At 31.8% G+C, this 19,725-nt stretch overlaps 3 protein-coding genes across 3 annotated transcripts; 2 read left to right on the top strand and 1 right to left on the bottom strand.

Moving 5' to 3' along the window:
- Positions 1-1,873: 1,873 nt before the first annotated feature.
- Positions 1,874-4,551, top strand: LOTGIDRAFT_106026 (hypothetical protein; the record flags this gene model as incomplete). The annotated part of the gene is made up of 4 exons (XM_009061782.1): positions 1,874-1,964; positions 2,564-2,823; positions 3,028-3,280; positions 4,517-4,551. The coding sequence occupies 4 exons, from the start codon at positions 1,874-1,876 to the stop codon at positions 4,549-4,551; spliced, it is 639 nt and encodes a 212-aa protein (XP_009060030.1).
- LOTGIDRAFT_228927 (hypothetical protein) lies at positions 4,515-12,299 on the bottom strand (the record flags this gene model as incomplete). Its single annotated transcript, XM_009061781.1, has 10 exons — positions 4,515-6,117; positions 6,355-6,451; positions 6,681-6,859; positions 7,480-7,626; positions 8,698-8,874; positions 10,403-10,508; positions 10,729-10,864; positions 11,348-11,394; positions 11,702-11,812; positions 12,148-12,299. 10 exons carry the CDS (start codon positions 12,297-12,299, stop codon positions 6,058-6,060), a joined length of 1,212 nt encoding a protein of 403 aa, XP_009060029.1. The 3' UTR covers positions 4,515-6,057.
- An 840-nt stretch (positions 12,300-13,139) lies between these two features.
- LOTGIDRAFT_106374 (hypothetical protein) lies at positions 13,140-19,592 on the top strand (the record flags this gene model as incomplete). Its single annotated transcript, XM_009061780.1, has 10 exons — positions 13,140-13,234; positions 13,483-13,959; positions 14,175-14,265; positions 14,397-14,473; positions 14,510-14,698; positions 17,336-17,469; positions 17,949-18,028; positions 18,376-18,531; positions 18,944-19,074; positions 19,412-19,592. The coding sequence occupies 10 exons, from the start codon at positions 13,140-13,142 to the stop codon at positions 19,590-19,592; spliced, it is 1,611 nt and encodes a 536-aa protein (XP_009060028.1).
- Between the last annotated feature and the right edge of the window lie 133 nt (positions 19,593-19,725).

Genomic DNA, 19,725 nt, shown 5'->3' with positions numbered 1-19,725 from the left:
GGCCCAGATCAGTCTGTTGTTCCGGTGTCGAGGCGTCAGGAGCGGTCCGCGGTAGGGATGACGTGGCCGGATACCATACTGCCGTAGTCTCCTGTAGACGGTCTGTCGACTGATCCTGTGTCCCAGTGCTGTAGCCGCCGTGGACGTCGCTGTTACGGTGCGGTTCCTCAGGTGTAATACCCGGATGTAACGATCTTCACGGTCGTGGTTACTCGTGGTCTTCCACTCCTGGGCCTGTCTGACGTCTGACCTGTCTGACGTAACCGCTGCATCAACCTGGTGATAGTGATGCGTGCGCAGCCCAATCTTCTGGCAAACGTCGACGTGTGTCGCTCCTTGTTGGACCATTCCAACGGCTCTCTCTCGATGGCTGTCAACCGTAGCATATCTTGTGTTCTTTTTGTTGCTGTGATATCAACGTGTCTGATCCGCCGTTTTATACAGTTTTTATGCACGTGCAGAACATGCTAGAGAGGGAAATGTCACTTTCACGAAATTTACGTTTTTTCCCGGAAGTGATCACGTGTTCCCGGTATTTTTATCGACTATGCTGTGTTTGGGATGTGCAATACGAATTGGCATGTTTTCATATTAGACAATTTACTTAGTAAAAAACAATTTTGAAAATAAGTTGGTATCGTTTCTTTTGGACACTAGTCTATTATATACTGTAAAAACATCATTCCAATTCCTTCATCTTGAAGGTAATATTCTTCTTCACTTTCCGGTTAAAATGTGAGTAACCAAAGAAAGTATCGCTGCTTAAATAGTTTCCATTAGTTTTATTATTTCCAATGTGATTATCATTAGATACTTCCAAATTGAACACAGTCCAATAATTGAAAAATTTACTGTTGTCTGAGTGGTCTAAAAGACACAAAGTTATCTCCCACAGAACATTATTATCACATTTTTAGCTCTTGTTATATAATTTTAAAGCTCTGGAACTAAAGTAAAAGCGAATTCGAAGTTCACTACGACCCTTTTTTCAGACAGACTAGGCTTGTTCGGCAGACCTACTGTACTACTACTAACACGGTCAGGGGTGGTGTCAAGAATAATACCTTCTGGATTGTTTACAAGCTAATATTGAACGCGTTTTCAAGGACAAGGGCGATAACTCATATTAATTATTTTTCGATTTTTCTGATTTTCAGTAGGGTTCATCCTTGGGTGATAATAAATACTCATACCAAGTTTCATCAAATTCCGCCAAGAATTGTGCCTTCTAGAGTGTTTACGAGCATTTCAAGAACAAAATGGCAATAACTCGTACTAAATAAATTTTATGACCAATTGTGAACGGACGGAAATGGGAGACGGTAATATACGTCCCCGTTTCATATGGGCGTATAAAAACAGTTCCCTTGTCTAGTCCTACAAACTGACCCAAAACTATATCTGCGATACCCTCCTCTCCCCTCTTTGACCAGTACCCGAAAAAGATGTGACACCCCCACCCCCCCACCCCCTCTGTTTGCAAAACTGATCGCCGCCCCTGAACAGAGTAGTAAAGTAGGTCGACTTCTTTTTAACAGAGAGTGATAAGCACATTTCATAGTATAGTGTAGACTAGATGACAGTCTGACATTTATAATATGTGGTTATGGAAAATAGTTTACAGACTACTTTATTATATATATATATAGTAAGATGGACTAAGGTTCAGATCTGTGATATAAAAGCGAAATAAAACACCCCATTGCCCATTAGGCTCAGCTAATTCGGTCGTTCCAAATGACGTGTAAGCAGTGCGTGCAAAGATGATCGAGTTATTTCCCCTTAGTTTCTATCCCAGAATTCACAGCGCGCCACGTCCGCAGCGGCCATTAATTTAGACGTGAAGGAAAGAAGCAGACGCAACTCTCACAAAATGAATGTTTTTCGGCTTTTGGGGGATATGTCCCATTTATTAGCAATATTAATATTATTGCTGAAAATGTGGAAAACACGATCATGTGCAGGTAAAATGGGTTTTGATGCTTTTATCCGTAGTTTTAGAATTGCATATTTCTTGATAGCCTACAACAGTCCAACACCGGTTTGTTTTGATTTTCTTGGTAGTCTGTGATACTATCTGAGCAGAGCCATATTGCATTTATTAAATAACAAAAGTCCATTATGGATGAATTATAAAATTACATGCTTAGTGAATGTCTAGAATTACCATACTCTTGACACTTGCTTGCATACTAAAGATAAAAATGTATTGGTGAATTGTTGCAGTCCTAGTCTTAGTAAAGTGGTCTGATAACAAGTAACTCCCTTAAAACAGGAGTATATAGGTTGAAAATCCAAAAATGGTGCCATTTACTTACTTAATTGCGCTCTTAAACTTAGTTCAAAAACTCGCTTACTTTTATAGTTTGTATTGTTGTCTGCAAAAGTACAATGAGTCAAATTACAAACATTATGGGGATTATGAGGCCTACTCATCTGGACTTTCAAAGGGGCAGTTCTATCACTATTCTATAAATATTTCACAAAGTCAACTAGCGGTACTCTGTTGTTCAATGTTATACACATAAGATGCATTATTTTAATTTTTGGTTTTATTTTACAGGCATATCGGGAAAAACACAGATATTATTTGCATTAGTTTTTACAACCAGATACCTAGATTTATTTTCAAGTTTTATTTCCATTTACAACACTACAATGAAATTGTTCTTTATTGCATCCAGTTATTTCACCATTTTTCTGATGTATTCTAAGTTTAAAGCCACCTATGATAGTAATCATGATTCATTCAGAATGGAGTTCCTAGTTGTACCTGTTGGTGGCCTTGCTTTCCTTGTTAACCATGAGTTCTTACCACTTGAGGTATGTTCTTCATTTTCAAACTTTAAGATAGTGACAAAGTTTTAATCTCTACATGTTGTGTAGGGATACAGATGTTTCTCAATTTCAACTTTCCGTATCACCTTTCGGAGTTAACATAGGCTGTCTGTTCTCAACATCGTACTGCAACTTAAATTTTGGATTATTGTCACTACTTCTAAAGCTCTATTAATTATTAATTTTCAGATTCTATGGACCTTCTCTATTTATTTGGAATCCGTAGCCATATTACCTCAGTTGTTTATGGTGAGCAAAACTGGTGAAGCTGAAACCATCACAAGTCATTATCTGTTTGCTCTGGGTTCATACAGATTGCTGTATATATTTAATTGGGTTTATAGATACTATTTTGATGGCTTTTTTGATTTAATAGCAGTAGTAGCTGGATGTGTACAGACCATTTTGTATTGTGATTTCTTCTATTTATATATCACCAAAGGTAATTATTGAATTTTTCAATTTCTTACCCTGTCTGGCATGTTTATTGAATTTAACCCCACAGCCTCTTGACAAAAAGAATAAAGTTCATAGATATAGAAAATTTTATTTGAAACTGTCTTTCAGGTAAATACAAAGAAATTGCTCTGATGGAAGTAAGGTATAAACATATTCCATGCATTATGCCTATCACCAGCATGCTTCGTAAAATCCTTCCTTATTAGATTTGGGATATACTTTTTCTTTGGTGTTGATTTGGCTGTGGGGTAACATCTTGAAAGTGATCAACAGTCATCCGTCTTGTTAACCTTGATCAATAAGACATAAACCTTACATCCCATTCATTGAGAGTGGATTTGATACTATTATTTTATTCATTGTTTGTCTGAGCAGTATTATATTATATTATATTTGGCAATTTTGATACATAATTTGATAAAAAGTATCAATAGTCTTTTCCTTCAGTCAACAAACTTAAGAGTCAATTAATAATACTGCATTTTATGATCACTTTCAAGATCAATATTTAACCATGTTTTGATAGTTTTTATTTCATAAATGGTCTAAAGGCTTTAACTAACACAATTAGGGGGCTAGCCCTATAATAATTTTACATTATATTGGATTGATGTACCCAGTGCACTCATTACAGAGCGATTTAGAAATGTTACACCATTTTTGATTTTTTAAATTGGATGTTTCTACTTGATCTTACATCATCTATTAGTTGAAGGGCATTCTAATAGAATAGTTTTGACCGCTTGACAACTATAGTTCGTGAATTTATAACGAGAAGTTCAGCAAATTGGATTGTATTGTCAATATTGACCTTTTGATTAACTAAGTCACAGCTTGCACCATTTTCAAACTGTAAGAACTAAATTTTAGAAAATTTTCTACATTAGCCTGTATTATAAAAAGTGTAAAGACAGTACTGTTTGCATGAGAGACCTTATATCCATGTACAATGTATGTGAATTTATAATGATAATCATTATATTGGCTTTATGAAAATCATACATATTTGAATTAAAAATTTAATTTAACATGCATTAAGATTAAAGCATAAGTTTTCCAGCTACCTTGTGTTTTATTGTATTTTCAGTTCATTATTATGCTCAGATGATGGAATGATAGAAAGTAAACTGGCATGTCCATTAAATTTCTATACCTCATTCTTGATATGTTTTTATTCACTCAATTGAATAATTGATGAATTTCTCTATCTATATTTCAGTGTTGAAGGGGAAAAAGCTAAGTCTACCGGCTTAAAAATTGATCTTCTTCATGTTTAGAAGTTATTGAGACATTGAAAATAGGGAAATGGAATGGAAATGCTATGTAGCATTAGTATGACTGTGAAAACTGAACAACTCCATTATTGTTATGCTTTGTCTATGTGGCATGTTGTTTTTTCATCACCACTTGTGTAACATATGTGTCATTTCAATATGGATAGAAGTCTTAAATCTGAAAGATTTGTATATACTTTATTTTTTTTCTTGATTTTATGTTTGGGTAAATGAATTTTCATGAAAGGGATCAAATCGGAGATCTAATGAGTGGTTTAGGTTTTCTCTGTGTTAGGTGCTTTCTTATATCCCCCAATTTTATTCAGTAACAGATCTAAAAGTGCCTGTTGTACAGATTAAAAGTTTCACTGATTCACTTCATTAGATTGCAAAAAGAAATAAATGCATAAGCCCAATAAAACCAACCATGGTTGGGATCTGAGTGTTGACTGAATTTAATTCTAATATGAACCTATTATGCTACAAATTGTAAACTGTATACATGTATAATGTTATGCAAGAAAAGATCTTTTATGCACTAAGATTTTCATTTTAAAAATAAAGATTTTAGTTTTTTTAAGGTTCTATGTTCTGTCAAATATCAACTATTGATTTGATGCTTTAAACATTGCTCATTCTCTGTCAAACTGCATGCTTTGAAGCCCTGGAACCTATTATCTTCACTGAAGCATTTAATATTATATTGATTCCAATAACAGCATAGTGATAATTTGACTTCCTTCAAAGAAGACCAGGGAAGGTCCACTCTATATGTTTACTTAAACCACATACTGTTAAGCAACAGATTCCATCCATAAAATATCGGTGCATGTTCTAAGTCAATTATTTTGCCAAAAACTTTGTAAATATTTCTAAGTCCCTATAATATTTCCGTACAACTTTGGTGCAGCTAGCTTGCAGACCGATGTGTTAGACATATCAAAATTTAAGTGAAAGAAATAGAGTACGGGTCTATCAAGAAAAACATTTATATATTGGTTTAGAAATTTATTTGTTACAACTACTTCAACATCAATTATGAACAGGTCCTCTTAATATTTTCTATCATTCAATTTAACAGCAGCTGTAGTTTAGTTTTATATTGCATGCAGTGTGTTTCAGATAGATTTTCTATCACATGGTAGATTTCTTTATATAAATAGGTTATCATTTGTGTCATCTTATGTTCAAAGTATAATAAAAAGCATACAACTGAAGTTTTTATTTTTCAAATTATACCATAGACAAAAAAAAGTTACTGTGTCTAGAATTGATATAGTTGTACTCTTACAAAAGACAGGGACCCCAGTATGGAAAATTATAGGAATTGGAAAAGATCAGCTGAGAGTCAAGTAGGCCAAAGACCCCGATGTGTTCATGGGATAATTTACCATTTTAAGATGCTTTGTCATTTCCTAATATATAGATATTCTTTGAAATTCCAAAATTTAAAAAAATACCATTGGCTAAAAATATTCACTCCGTACTATAATGGTTTTATATATGATAATAATTTTTCTATAACATTGGTCATGTGTAATTGTTCCTGAAATACAGAATAAAGATAATTAATTAAATCTAGCAGAATATTGAATAAATTCAAATAGGCAGTTAGCTTTTGCAAGATTACTTCAGGAAAAAAGGAAAACGTTCGGCTTGGAACACAGACAAATCTGGCCCTAACCAGTTCCTTAGACGTGATATACGAGTTTAGGGCCAGATATACGTTGACTTTCATGGGGCTTGTAGTGATAAGGAGGCAGGTTGGGTATTTCCAGCATACCTTTGTGGATGTATTCCTATCTCGTAACCCAACAATACCCTTTTCTACTGTTTGTTCATTTAAAACTATAGTGTAAGGAATTCCTAGCTCATCATATCTGTAATAAAACAACAATTTACGTCTCATATAAAACATTTTCATGGTTAAGACCAATTTGATTTTAGTCAAATTAGTGATAGTGATTTTGGATTTTTTTTTTTTTACTTTAAAATATTCTAAAGATATTGCTGAAAATAATCTGCAGATGCATTATTTTCACAAAATTTACATCCAATAGTAGCATTTTAAGATAACAAGCACTAAAAAAACAAAAAATATTTACTTACTGTTGAAACTGTGCTCCTTGAGTACTATTTTCAATGTGTAAAGTGTTAAACACCATGACTCCTGTTTTTCTTAATTCTGTCATAAAGTGATCTGCTATTAAACTAACTTGTCTAGTTCTATTGATAGGAGTAGCCACAGCAACTTTATATGGTGCTAGATGACTATGTAATAACAGTAACTAAAAAATAAATTATTGTAAATGATAGTTTAATACATGGAAGCTTGGAAATTAACAAAAATAATCTGGTTGAAATACATTCTAGAGCAGTAAAAAGCCAAAGATATATCCTCACAATGTCAAGCTAATACAAACTGAGACTTCTACCTTGTCAACTACCTTAGCAATCTCTCTTGTATCAAGAAAGTTAGTAAATGCAGTGATTTGATTGGATTGTGAGTCCTCAACAGAAAAGCTGTAAACAAATTGGCTGTGCGTGTAATCAGGGGATATGATTGGCTATATTTGTTAGCTAACAATCCAATCAACTGCATTTACAAACTACGGTGATTCAAGAAATGTATTTTATGTCCATAATAAGTAGTAAATCATCCTTTCAAATTTTACTAATGAATAACAATATGGATGATTCATTTTACTCTCGATTTTGCTGGGCTATGGATGAGATTTTGATTAAAGGAAATGTTTTGCTTGTACAGATTTTTATTCTATCCATCCTAACCAATTCCTATTTTTCTTATTGCATCTGGAAGTACATATACAATAGACACTCTCCATCATCCAAAATATTCGTACAGACGGACTGGATTTTAAGATTACACAGATCACATCGGACTTACACATTTTTCTTGTTTTTCATCAGATTTTGCGGTAGAAAAAATTTCCCTTTCATCGTAACTATCTAGTAAAAACGCTGTCATACTATTTTCTAGTGATGTTTCTAATTGTAATATATGTGGTAAGGCAGACTTCTTTTTCCATTTACCCTACAATGAAATTAATATAATTTCAACACTTTCTTAATTATCAGGTTACTAATTAATCTTTTGAAAATCTTTGGTCTTGGGAACAACATTAATAATAACATATTCAAAATTCAATGGTCCACAAGCTTAGGTGATTTTATCGTAATTTAAAAATTAAGGACTAACATAATCATAATAATAACATAATGCATAATTTTCATTATACGTTAGTACATGATTATCTTATATTACATGAATATTATTGTCTAGATTGATAGGGGTACAAAAAAGATTGTGAGAGACAAATCAAAAGTTCATTTGCTGATTGTTCATACAAATTATACACAAATATATACAAATTATTTTCTATGTCAATAATAATTTCTAAATATTAATCTACTTGCAGTGTATGTGTTTTTTGTCAATTATAAATCATTTTCTATAAATATATTAGTCAAAAATCAATATAATATATTGCTGGCAGATGTTGAAGTATAGTGAAAGGTTGATTATTACTATATTGGTTTATTATACTCAAGTGTCAATTCAATTATTATATTACTTATTAGTTTAATCACAGGTGTATACACCGTATTTATTTACAAATGTTTACTTGTTATTACTGCAATGAATTGTGTCACCATACCAAGACAATAATGAATCAATTCAATGAAGAGATATAGTCATCTAAATTAATTTCAGTTATTGGTAACCTTTTCCAGATTAAAAATCTAATGTCAGACTCTCTTCAGTTCATCAAACGTGCATTGGAAGTTAAGCCACAAAAAATTGCAGTCATAAATTATTACTCATAATTGCCTAAAGATGACAATCTAAATTTCTCTAGTACTTTTAGTTCACTTGTTGCACAAGATAATGATTGATGTCTATTCGGTTGTAAGGCAAATTAGATGACTATATTAAATCCTTAAAGTTGTCCATTCCCACATAAAGGCAAGTACCTAGCAAGATCTTAATACACAAAGATTCAAAACTGATCAAAATTAGCTCAGGCTTGTTTGTAAAACTAAAAATCAAATGAAATAAGCAAAAAAAAAAAATAAATAAATATCAATACTGTAACTACTGTACCTTGCAATTCTGTCCTGTCCGTAATTCTAGGTCTATCAATGGTTGATCTCCTAAATTACGTATACTTTCTATAACTTCATTACCCCATGGACATTTATAACATATATCTCTGGTTAACAGTTCATCACTATCAGATTTAGTATCATTAGTAACTACATTACCAGGTAATCTAAAATACTAATCATTAATATTCATAGAGCTGTGAAAGTTATAAATCCCATTTTTCAGAAACTCGCTATGATAATTTATTCCTCTATGCTGTTCAACCAATAAATATTTCTGTTTCCCAAGGAAGTATCAACAGTCCAGTTTATTCTGCCTGCTATTCCAGTACCGTACTCTAAAGAAATTGTGTTGACAAATTTTATCTTGTTGGATATGAAGATGATCACAATGCGTACGGAAGTTTTGATGCAAGTAATATATCGGAGGAGACTGGGACCATGCAACACTAGTCTGATACAATGGAACTCATCAAACAATGGATGGTGGAGAATTGACTCAAAATGAACGATGATAAATCAGAATTTATTGTGTTTGGAAGCAATCATCTGGCGCAGAAATAACATTTGGTGGTGTGAGTGTAAACCGCTCAGAAAGTATACAGGTTTTTGGCATCTCCTTTGATCAACATCTGAATTTTGATATACTTACAGCGCTAAAATCAAGTAACGCTACCTTAGCATTAATGAAAAGCTAAAAAAATCAAATCTTTCATCAACCGATCACATGTTTAAAGCTAGTATTTTCACATTTAGACTACTGCAATAGTTTCTTTATCAATCTGCCTCAAACAACCATTCAACCACTATAACGGGTGCTAAATTGATGCTGGGTCTACAAAAATTTGCCAGCACCACAGAAGCGTTAAAGGAGCTACACATTCTTTTAATACACGTCCGGGCTGAATACAAGCTTCTTCTAATGGTGTACAAATGTTTAAATAATTTGGCTCCAATATATCTATCAGATCTCTTAACAGATTAATCTGTCTTAATCTTGTGTACCAACATCAAATTATAAACCCATTGCAGATAGATCATTCAGTGTAGCAGGTCCACAGTTATGGGACAAGTTACCTGAACAGTTAGAAACTCTTTTAAGAGGAAGTTAAAAACACATCTTTTTAGAAGAACTTTTACCCAAAACAACTGAGTGTGTGTGTAGACAATGACTATAATGTAGAAATATTTGTGTTTGTAAAGCGCCATTGAAGCATTAGAGCATAAGTAAGCGTTATCCTAAGTTCAATAATTTTAATAATAGGAGTGCAACAAATATCATCAAATTCCACTCAAAATTGGCTTCAGTAGGCTAAAATATGAACATACATCCAAATACAGATATGCCTGAGCACCAATCTAAATCTAGATGCTTCCTAATACATGTATGTTCTTTCTGCAGGTTACTACACTTGCAATCTTTGAAAATTATTCTTTATGTTGAAATGTTGAAATTTTCATATTGATACCAATAGTCATCACTTATACTAACCATTGTAAAACACTGCTTTACTGGTAAGAAAATACAAGTCAAAAATGATATCCAAAAATTCTATGCCTTGTATGAGAAGGAAGTCTTTCATTGAACAGAACATTTAATTATTGAATATTTCATGACCAAGAATATGAGATCATGGATGGATAGTGGAGTCACAATAAAAGTCACTACAAAATCAAGATCCCTTTCATTAAATTTTGCCTACCTTTTTCCACCATCGGACTCTTTCTACCATCCATTTATCTACAGATTGGAACATATTACTAGACGAGATAAAATGTTGTAACACTAAACTAGTCTTTTCTATTGATCTGAAATACACAATGAACACATTTTTTTAATTAGGGAAGTCGGTAGTTAGTTGGATTGACAACTGCTAAGCGTTTTAGTGCTTGGGGTTCAATTCTCTCATGGTAAGAACAATTTTGAAGCCTAGATCCATGCTGAAAGTATTCCCAGAAGAAACAGCAAGGGGAGGTAATCCTTTATTTTAGAACATTAAAGGGGATTCAAGAAGCAGTTTGAACTTACAGTTGCAACAGATGATCATTACTTTGATTGTGTTTGATTGTAGAATGACTATCATAGTATTTACCAGTACTAACTAAACTAAATGGTAGATGGCAATCTAAGATACGTAATGTTGGTAAATAATGCTCCAGTAAATCTGTTCAAACAAAACATGGAACTAGTGAATAAAATAATCATCTATTATTCCAGTAAATACTGCAAGGCGATATATCATGCCATGATATCATGCATGGAAAAGACTCTTGTCCAAATTCTTGGACGTAAATTGACTATTGGGATCACCAAAACTTCATTAGCCTACTTCTAGGTGATTTTGGTGGCCCAAACATTTGTTTAGTCAATCAATAATATTAATTCTGAACTAAAATAAATAATTATTCAAACTCAAACCTAATCTCAGCTTTGTTGCATAAACATACATTAAGGAGCAACAGGTTTGATGGTACTAAAGTAGTAATGCCTCTCTGTTTCTATAGATTTTCACTTTTCTACAGAAAATAGCTGAAGACTTCATAAAGCAATAAATATGGAAGAGACCAACATTTCACTTCTGTCCAGTGAATAAATGGAAACCATACATACATACATTTTTCAAAGTGAAAAAATTAAAAATATTTACCATCTGAGACACTTCTACATAAGTATAATTGTTTTTCTGGGGTCTGACTGAAACATAGATGACCCTTCATTAACTTTACACCAATGTAAAATTTTACATCCATTCATTGCATCAGAGTTTGACTCCGTCAAAAGATCACATATAGGTCAGATACCTTGGACAAAATTTAAACACGAATAAAAACAAGTCCTGCATCAGATGCAAACAATCCATGATAGAAATATTATTGATGCACATATTCAAACGGAGAATCAGAAGTTAATTCTTCCTACAATTTTAGAGTCTAGATTTCAAAATTACATATACATTGTAATTTCCAGATCTTTTGGATGTTACCTACTGGTGTTTACTTACCTGTCTATAATCTTTAATCTATTGTTGTTTGTTTCCAAATTCTGAGATTCAAAAATACAACTATTTTCAACAGGGAAGGCATTTTCATTCTGAACAACCACATTTTCCCACCTTTAAACAAAAGTTTGTCAATGTTAGATTGAATATTAATATTTTTGAACAAGAGATTGTCTTCCTTCAAAGAACAATCTTATGGATAGATAGTTCAGTAGTAGGACTTAAATTTTGCAATATTTGAACTTAAACCATATGAGCCAAAGTTAACAATTTTTTCATGAAATGACCTAGTTTTCAAATTTTGAGGCTTTTAAAGAGAGTTCTATATATCACCCAAAAAAGGGGCTAGTCAAACATAGAATATGTGTTATAACAAATTTCCTTAGAATACTCAAGTAGGCCTAATTTAGTTTTTAGACAAATGAATAAGAAAATAAACTCTGTTATACCATTCTGATTGAATATTTCTACGAAGTAATGTTGATGGTGTACCATATTTTACCAATTTCTTTATTTCATTCCCATGTTTCTGAACATCTTCAAAAATATATCCATTTCTTATTAATAAACTTCGAAATTTCTTCACACATATTGCTGCCATTATACAAGAAATTTAACAGAGACTGTACATTAACCTGAAACCAATATTGTATATGACATTAAGGACTTTCATTTCTTTTTAAAAGTTGATATAGAATGGAGAAAGAAACAAAGGTTAATATTAATTGATGATCTAAATAAAAAACAGAAAAGTACCGTAACATCCTAAATCAAAACAATTTCACTGGAAATTATCAGTTAGATGCAAATATAGACCTACAAATATCCTTCAGAATTTTTTCTTTTATAAAGCCCATTACCACAATAATAAAGACATGTTCTGAACATATAAGCTTATTGTTTAAATGCATATAAGTTGTTAAACAGTTAAGTAGGCTGGAAGTGGAAAGTTAGGTGGTTGTAGGCTGAACAGTTAGGGAATGCTGAGTTTGTTAAGGCAAAGAAACTTTACTTTTATCAGTAACAAATGTCAGTAGATTCGCTTGTCCAATGGAAAAGAGAAGTTCTAAGAAAACTAATATCTGTTAAATTTACAGCACATATCATTAGGAAATTCCTACGAACCGGCATCTCAAACTTTGCTCAACCTTTAACACATGTTTGGGATTCCCTTTTACTTCGATTGTCAAGTCTTAATGCAACAACTTATTGTTCGTTAACCGAGAAAAACATTTCATGACGTTAGACCAGAAAATCTAAACCAATCATTGAAAAGTGGCTGTTTGGGGGAATCCCGGAAGTAGAATAATCTGACATTTCATCAACAACAACAACGAAAGAATGAATATTGTATTTTTGTCATTGCCATTTAACTCTTTTTTATAACCAAACTTTGTAGATTGGACTATGAGCTCTTGATGACAATAGAAGGAAAGGCAAAATGCCTGGATTGGTTTTATTCAGAAGACGATGGTCCGTGGGGAGTGATGATTTTGTGTATCCAAGTCTGCTGGAGATATTTCTTAGACTGTCATGGTAGGCCTGGGTGGGGCTTAATATTTCTTTCTGCTTTCTGGAATGTCTTAATTATTCATAAAACCAAGCTGTAAAAATAGTTTCTTGAAAAAATGTTAATTGATTGTTTGAAAAAAATGTAATTTTACTCTGCAGCAAGACTAAGAGGTTTTAGGTCTACCCGCCCTGCATTATGAATGTATGATATTGTTAATGAATTTGTGTAGATTCTAATCATGATAGATAAAATGTTTAATTATATTTTTCAGGTTAATAGCAATATCTATAGTGTATGGTATCAATCATGATAAGTTTACATGTAAATATGCCAAAGACCTTGAGAACTATTTTATTGGGATATTTGTGTTCAATATTGTATCCACTATAATATCTATAATTGTCATGTTGAACAGTATGAAAGGGGCTATATCTGATACATTTAAAAGAAAACATGTTCCATATCTTCTGTATTTGAAATTAATAATCTTATTTCCCGAATGTATCTGGGTTTTGTTGGGAACATATTGGGCATTTAGATTTAGTTATGATTGCCCATATGGTGTGGTGTGGACTGTAAAAGGAACTGTCATATTTTCCTGGGTCGTCGGATTAATTGTGTGTATTCTGATATTTTTGGTCTTCGACCCATTGGGAAAGTATATTCAACAACATCGGCTAGCTAAAAGAACACCAGAAGGCTGTTCAGAATATCAGAGTGTTGCTGCTATTAAAGCCTGGGAAAGAAGGTGAGATATGACCTTTGAACCTCTGAAATTTGTCATTTTTTGTAATTTTACCAGAAAGTTCAATAGTTTAAAAATTGTGCACCAAATTTATTTTGTTAGAGAGGAAAGTTTGAATATTTATCTTCATTCCAATGATAGTAAATGATTCTATTCTTAAAATCATCCTCATTGCATTATTTGCATATCAATTATTAACTAAATTAATTTTTTTTTAGATGTGGCCTTATGTGTTGTTGTATTGCAAATACCCAACAAAATAGAGATGCTTTTACTGAAATCTCAAAACTCATGGCTGATTTTTTCTTGGTAAGTAGTGACAATATTGACATTAAGATATAATTTTTAACAATTGTTGTTATCATAAAGCTTAGACATATTTCCCTTTAAAGATGAAGATATTTATTGAAAAGTAAGTTTCAGATGATTTTTTTTTTCAGGACGTTGATTTGGTGCCAACTGATATAGCTGCAGGATTAATATTGATACAAAAGATTCAAATGAAAGCTGAAAATCAGTTACAAAAAATTGAAGTTGAAGCACCAAGTACAAGTGACCATCCTAATGGTATCACTACTACTACCCCTCCTGCAACTGCCTCTACTATACCTACACGTCAACCCTGGATGACCATCAAACTTATGGCACATTATATGAATTTTGCGTCAGCTAGTTATGGTTGGCCATTGTTTATGTATACAAATTTAGGAACTGGCCTTTGTCGACTGCTGCATAAATCCAGGTAGGTTTAAATATCTTTGATATGAATTAAGAAGTTTTGTCTCTTATCCCATGCATGTCTGATGTGATAATAGGAAAAATTTTCTTATTTCAAGGAGAAATTGCATTTATATTGTTTTTTTTATTATGTATCTTCTTTTATGATCTTTCTATTATCCAATGCCACATCTACTGGATTATTTTTTTTCTCATTAAAGGCAAAAAAGCTTAGTCCTAGTATTTATTTACTCTTTGTTCATACATTTTCTATAATGTCTAAAATCTAAATAGCCTTCGAAAGGATTAAATGTATATCTAGATGTTTCTGTTTTTTTGTTTTTGCTGATGTAGACTATATCTATCATCAATGATCTGAGCAAATTATACTTAATCATGTTCACTCAAATCTTAAACAAATAATGTTATGATTTATCATCGCTTAAATGACAAATTATATATATACATGTATATTATAATTTAAAAAAGTGATATGATGTCCATCTCCGAATTCATCAAAAACAGTAAACAAAACAAGCTTCGAGTTGAGTGTTGATTTGTTGAATAATTTAGTGGCCTTGAACCTGCTATGTAACAATTTCCTCAGATCATGGATCTTAAGTGTCATCACAGAAAAAACATGAAACTGGATCTGCCTTTTATCAGATTACATTCAGAAGTAACATTTGAAATTGATTTTGTTATTGCCCTTTATTTAGAAATTTGCATATACTCTGTCGGGTGGCAATTGTATCAGCTGGTTTTTATACAAATGATTTTAGAACTATCTCTTGGATTCTTCCTTCTTGTAATAATCTTTAAGTGTTAAAGCTAGACCACAATTGGAAGTCTTGGTTGTATCATCTTTTTTTTTTCTTTTTCTTTTTTTAGTTCATTATCATCTTTCCATAGATATGTATGATTTCTTCTTGTTTTTATTTACATTTTATCTTCTCCTGATATAACTTGGAAACTATTTGGTTTATGTTCCTTTATATTCCTGAAAGCAATGGTATATAGGTTGTTTTGTTATTCTTACTTTTTATGAACCCAATTTGCTTCAAACAACTCTGAGAATTGTTAATAAAAATAACAATTTTCAAAGCTCAATGTTGTGCCTAAGCATTGGGCGACTGATGAGACTGTGATATTTTCAGTAAAGATGATTATTTTATTAGATGAAAGACTTAAAGCGATTGAAAAGAGGTTTTTCAAATTTTTTATGTGTATTGGGGACACTGATTTGCATCTGAACCCTTCCAATATTCAATCAAATGTCTGTGGTTCCTGCAATTCCACTAAAACTAAGTGTTTTATGATGTCACTAATCACAAAGGCCTTATGTGATGTCATCAAATGTTTACTTTTAGTTGGAATGAGGAACCACAGACAACGGATTGAAAATTGGAAAGGTGCAAAGTTGATGCTACTAGTGTCCCTGATACACATCAAGGATTTAGAAAAACTGTTTACAATCCATATAAGTCATTTGATATTTTATAAAAACAACTTATTTACCTACGCTCTATGGAAATTTTTTTTTTTAAACATTTCTCCTCAGCCTATGCTTGCGTAATTTCAATTATATATTGTGTTTACAACCACTTTCATCAAAACATAGATTTTATGATAATTTTATTGGTTATTTTAGAATATACTAGTATTCACCAAGGACATATTTAGTTTATGTACAAAGTGAGATGAATCCTATTTATTTTTTCACATTTTACAATTTTTTTAACAAATAATTACTTTGTGGAGGAGGTGTTTTTCTTTTTCTTTACATCATTAACATCACAATTGCCAATTTTGAACTCTAATTACCAATTTATATTCAAAAAGTTCATTTTTCAATGACAAAAATAGGCTTAATCTTTGATTCTATTTTTGGGGTTTTAATATTTTAAGGTGAAGGTAAAAACCATAAATTTTGTTCTTTTTACTTAACTGTTATCACAATTTGAGTAGTTATAACTAATAACTTTAGAAGTGCTTCAACTTTGTTTTGAGAATTTTGTTTTGTAATATAGTAATATTTTAATTTCTGATCTTGGTACTAAAATGATGGTAAATAATGAGCCTCCTATTGTGTTATTTTAAGTAATCTGATTGGTTGTTAAAAGGAATGCAAAGTGAAAATGTTCCCCATTCAGTTTGTAAAATCACCTATCAAGGAGAAGCTGAAGTTTTAACATATTAAAATATGTTTCTACTCTGAATCAATATGCATGATTTCTGTACAGAACAAATAGGTTCGAAAGCAGTAAGGTTTCTACAAATCTATTCTGTTGGAGTGATCTATTGATAATACACTGTGCTTTATTGGTTGGTTGGAGCCAAAATAATTCTAAAATCCCTGAACTGAAGGTCAAAGGTGGATATTATAGCTCATTTTGACTTCCAACTGTAAGGGTTTGAAAGGTGAAGGCATAATCACATTCATATTTGAAAAGAAAAATTGAGAAGTCCCAGATCAGATTGAAATAAAAACAGGGAAGCACATTATCACCAGTTTCCTGAATAAAATTCTTCTTGCCCATTGTATGACAATTTCTATCTTTATAAGCATAATGATAAGCAGAAAAAGTTACAAGTGTCAGAATAATTATATCAAGAATATCTGTAAGAATGTAATATTATTTAGAGACAACTGTATTTTCAGATGTTGTAGTTGTATTAGACAAGAATATAATATAGTACAAGATAATAATTGTAATTGTCATACAGCTGCCATTATGATACAAACTGGTTTAAAGAAAGAAGATTTAATTTATGTTAGCTATCATAACAAGGTTAGTTATCAAATATAGATTTTAGAATTAGTGTGTTATTGTTATCATAAGGTCATAAAATACCAAAATTATTGTATATGTGTGGGATCAGGCACTGCAGAGCCACCAATAGTAGTTTTAGTTCAAGATAAGGGAGCATACATAGGAATTTAATGCATATTCATATAGGTAACCCTGGCCTTGCAGACTGTTTGCTGTTTGTGAAACCTTTAATAAAAGGTTTTGACGTTTGTGAAATCTGTACAGATAGCCTAGCACATACTTAAACATATATACAAACATTTTGGTCACAATTTTTAATCAATAAACAAAATCACAATCTATTTTGCATTAGAATGAAGAAACTATTTTAGTATTTTTGATTATTTAATGATTATGCAGTAGAGAAGTCTAAAGTCTATGTATATTATAATGTTTATATTAACTTCAACCGTATTTCTGCTTTCTTTCTCTTATCGTGTATTGTGTCTTTATTGCAGCTAGCTGAAATTCCATTTTATGTGGCTTTAGATAGAAAAGAAATGAAAGTAGTTGTATCTATAAGAGGAACAATGTCATTAGAGGTAATTTACTTACTTATAAACTTGAGTTGCAAACAATGTTAGACTCAAACTTTAACATCTCTTCCTAGATTTTTTTTTCTGTTTATTTTAATCCATGATCAAATAGTAAACACAAAAATTCCATGGGATGTGCACAATAAATTTGTCCCCACTGAAATCCACAATAGGAACATCATAACTAACAACTAAGAGATTTTGAATATTTTTTTAATCTCATTACTGATTACTTCTTCAACTTGACCCTAAGCTTTTTGCTCATATCAACACACTTTGAGCTCTATTTTTAGTATGATTCACTACCAAGGGACAGCAGTTATGTTCATTGTGGTATTTTAATTGTGTTTCAGGATGCGTTAACAGATCTTTCAGCAGTAGGTGTTAATATTGCTATTCAAGGTGTAGATAATTGTTATGTTCATTGTGGTATTTTTAAATGTGCTAAATATATACAACAGCAATTACTAGAATTACAACTGTTAGAGAAAGCTTTTAATGCCTTTCCTGTAAGTTTTATTTTCTACAATTTTTCTGATCATTGTACTGATTGCAATTTTCTTAAAACTTCATCAGAGCAAAAAAGCCTGCATTCCCAAAAAGAATATACAATTATGATCATGAGCACATAAAACATAAACAAGATGTGTGGTTGGTGCAGCAGATATACAGAACTTGTGAGTTGTTTTTGTGGATTGACTAAATCTCAGTTGGCTAAAGCATTGGCATTTCATTTGTCTGGTTATGTCTAACAAAAACTGGTCATGAGTAATCTATACTGGTGTTCCCCCTGTTTAATGACAATAAAAGAGTCATTTCTGCAGAAGATCAACAGTAAGCAGACTGGTAGATAGAGAATTTGTAGACAAGGTCTATTGATTTTTTTCTTAAATTTCATTCAATGCATTTTGTATGTTATAGGATGCTGATGGTTTAGTTATAACTGGTCATAGTTTAGGTGCTGGAGCAGCTGCTATATTAGCAATGTTATTACGACAAACATATCCCGAATTACGTTGTTATGCTTTTTCTCCACCTGGTGGCTTATTGAGGTAAATCTAAATGTTATATTAATCATATCCATCATCAGGAAGGTTTGAAAGTAAAGGTAACTAGAACAAGAATTTACGAGAATCTTCAGTTTGAAGAATTTCATATATCGTTGCTTTAGAAACAATTTTTTTTGGTAAGTGGAAGCTGTGACAAGTCTTATCCAGTTCTTTTTGATAACTCCTTTCTTAAAATTAAATTCAACAACTTGTAAACATGCCTTTTATTTACTATATTCAGTTTAAATCATTGTTATTAAGACCACACACCATGTTTCATTTATCTAAATATCTTAGTATGAGGCATAGAATTTTAACAATGAGTTTTATTATATTTCAGCCCTACTGCTAGTAAACATGCTCGGGATTATATCTGTTCAGTTATCGTAGGTAAAGATGTTATACCAAGATTAGGTATACCCACTATGACCAAATTAAAAACTCAAATATTAAAAGTTTTAACAGATTGTAAACATCCGAAGGTAAGATTGATGTTTGCTCTGGATCGGTTATTGAAATAGTTTTTTGATTTTGTATATTTGGGGAGATTAAAAGAAAGAAATATAAGTTCAATCTTTGTCTCAGTAGACATTTTCTAACTTTAAAATGGGAGAGTTTCTAGATAGATTGGAGAAATGAAAATGAGCAAATGAG

Source organism: Lottia gigantea, assembly GCF_000327385.1.
Source record: "Lottia gigantea unplaced genomic scaffold LOTGIsca_5, whole genome shotgun sequence".
In the NCBI taxonomy this organism is placed as follows: domain Eukaryota; kingdom Metazoa; phylum Mollusca; class Gastropoda; family Lottiidae; genus Lottia; species Lottia gigantea.
The sequence above is the reverse complement of the archived record's forward strand: the minus strand, read 5'-3'. Positions and strand labels throughout refer to the sequence as shown.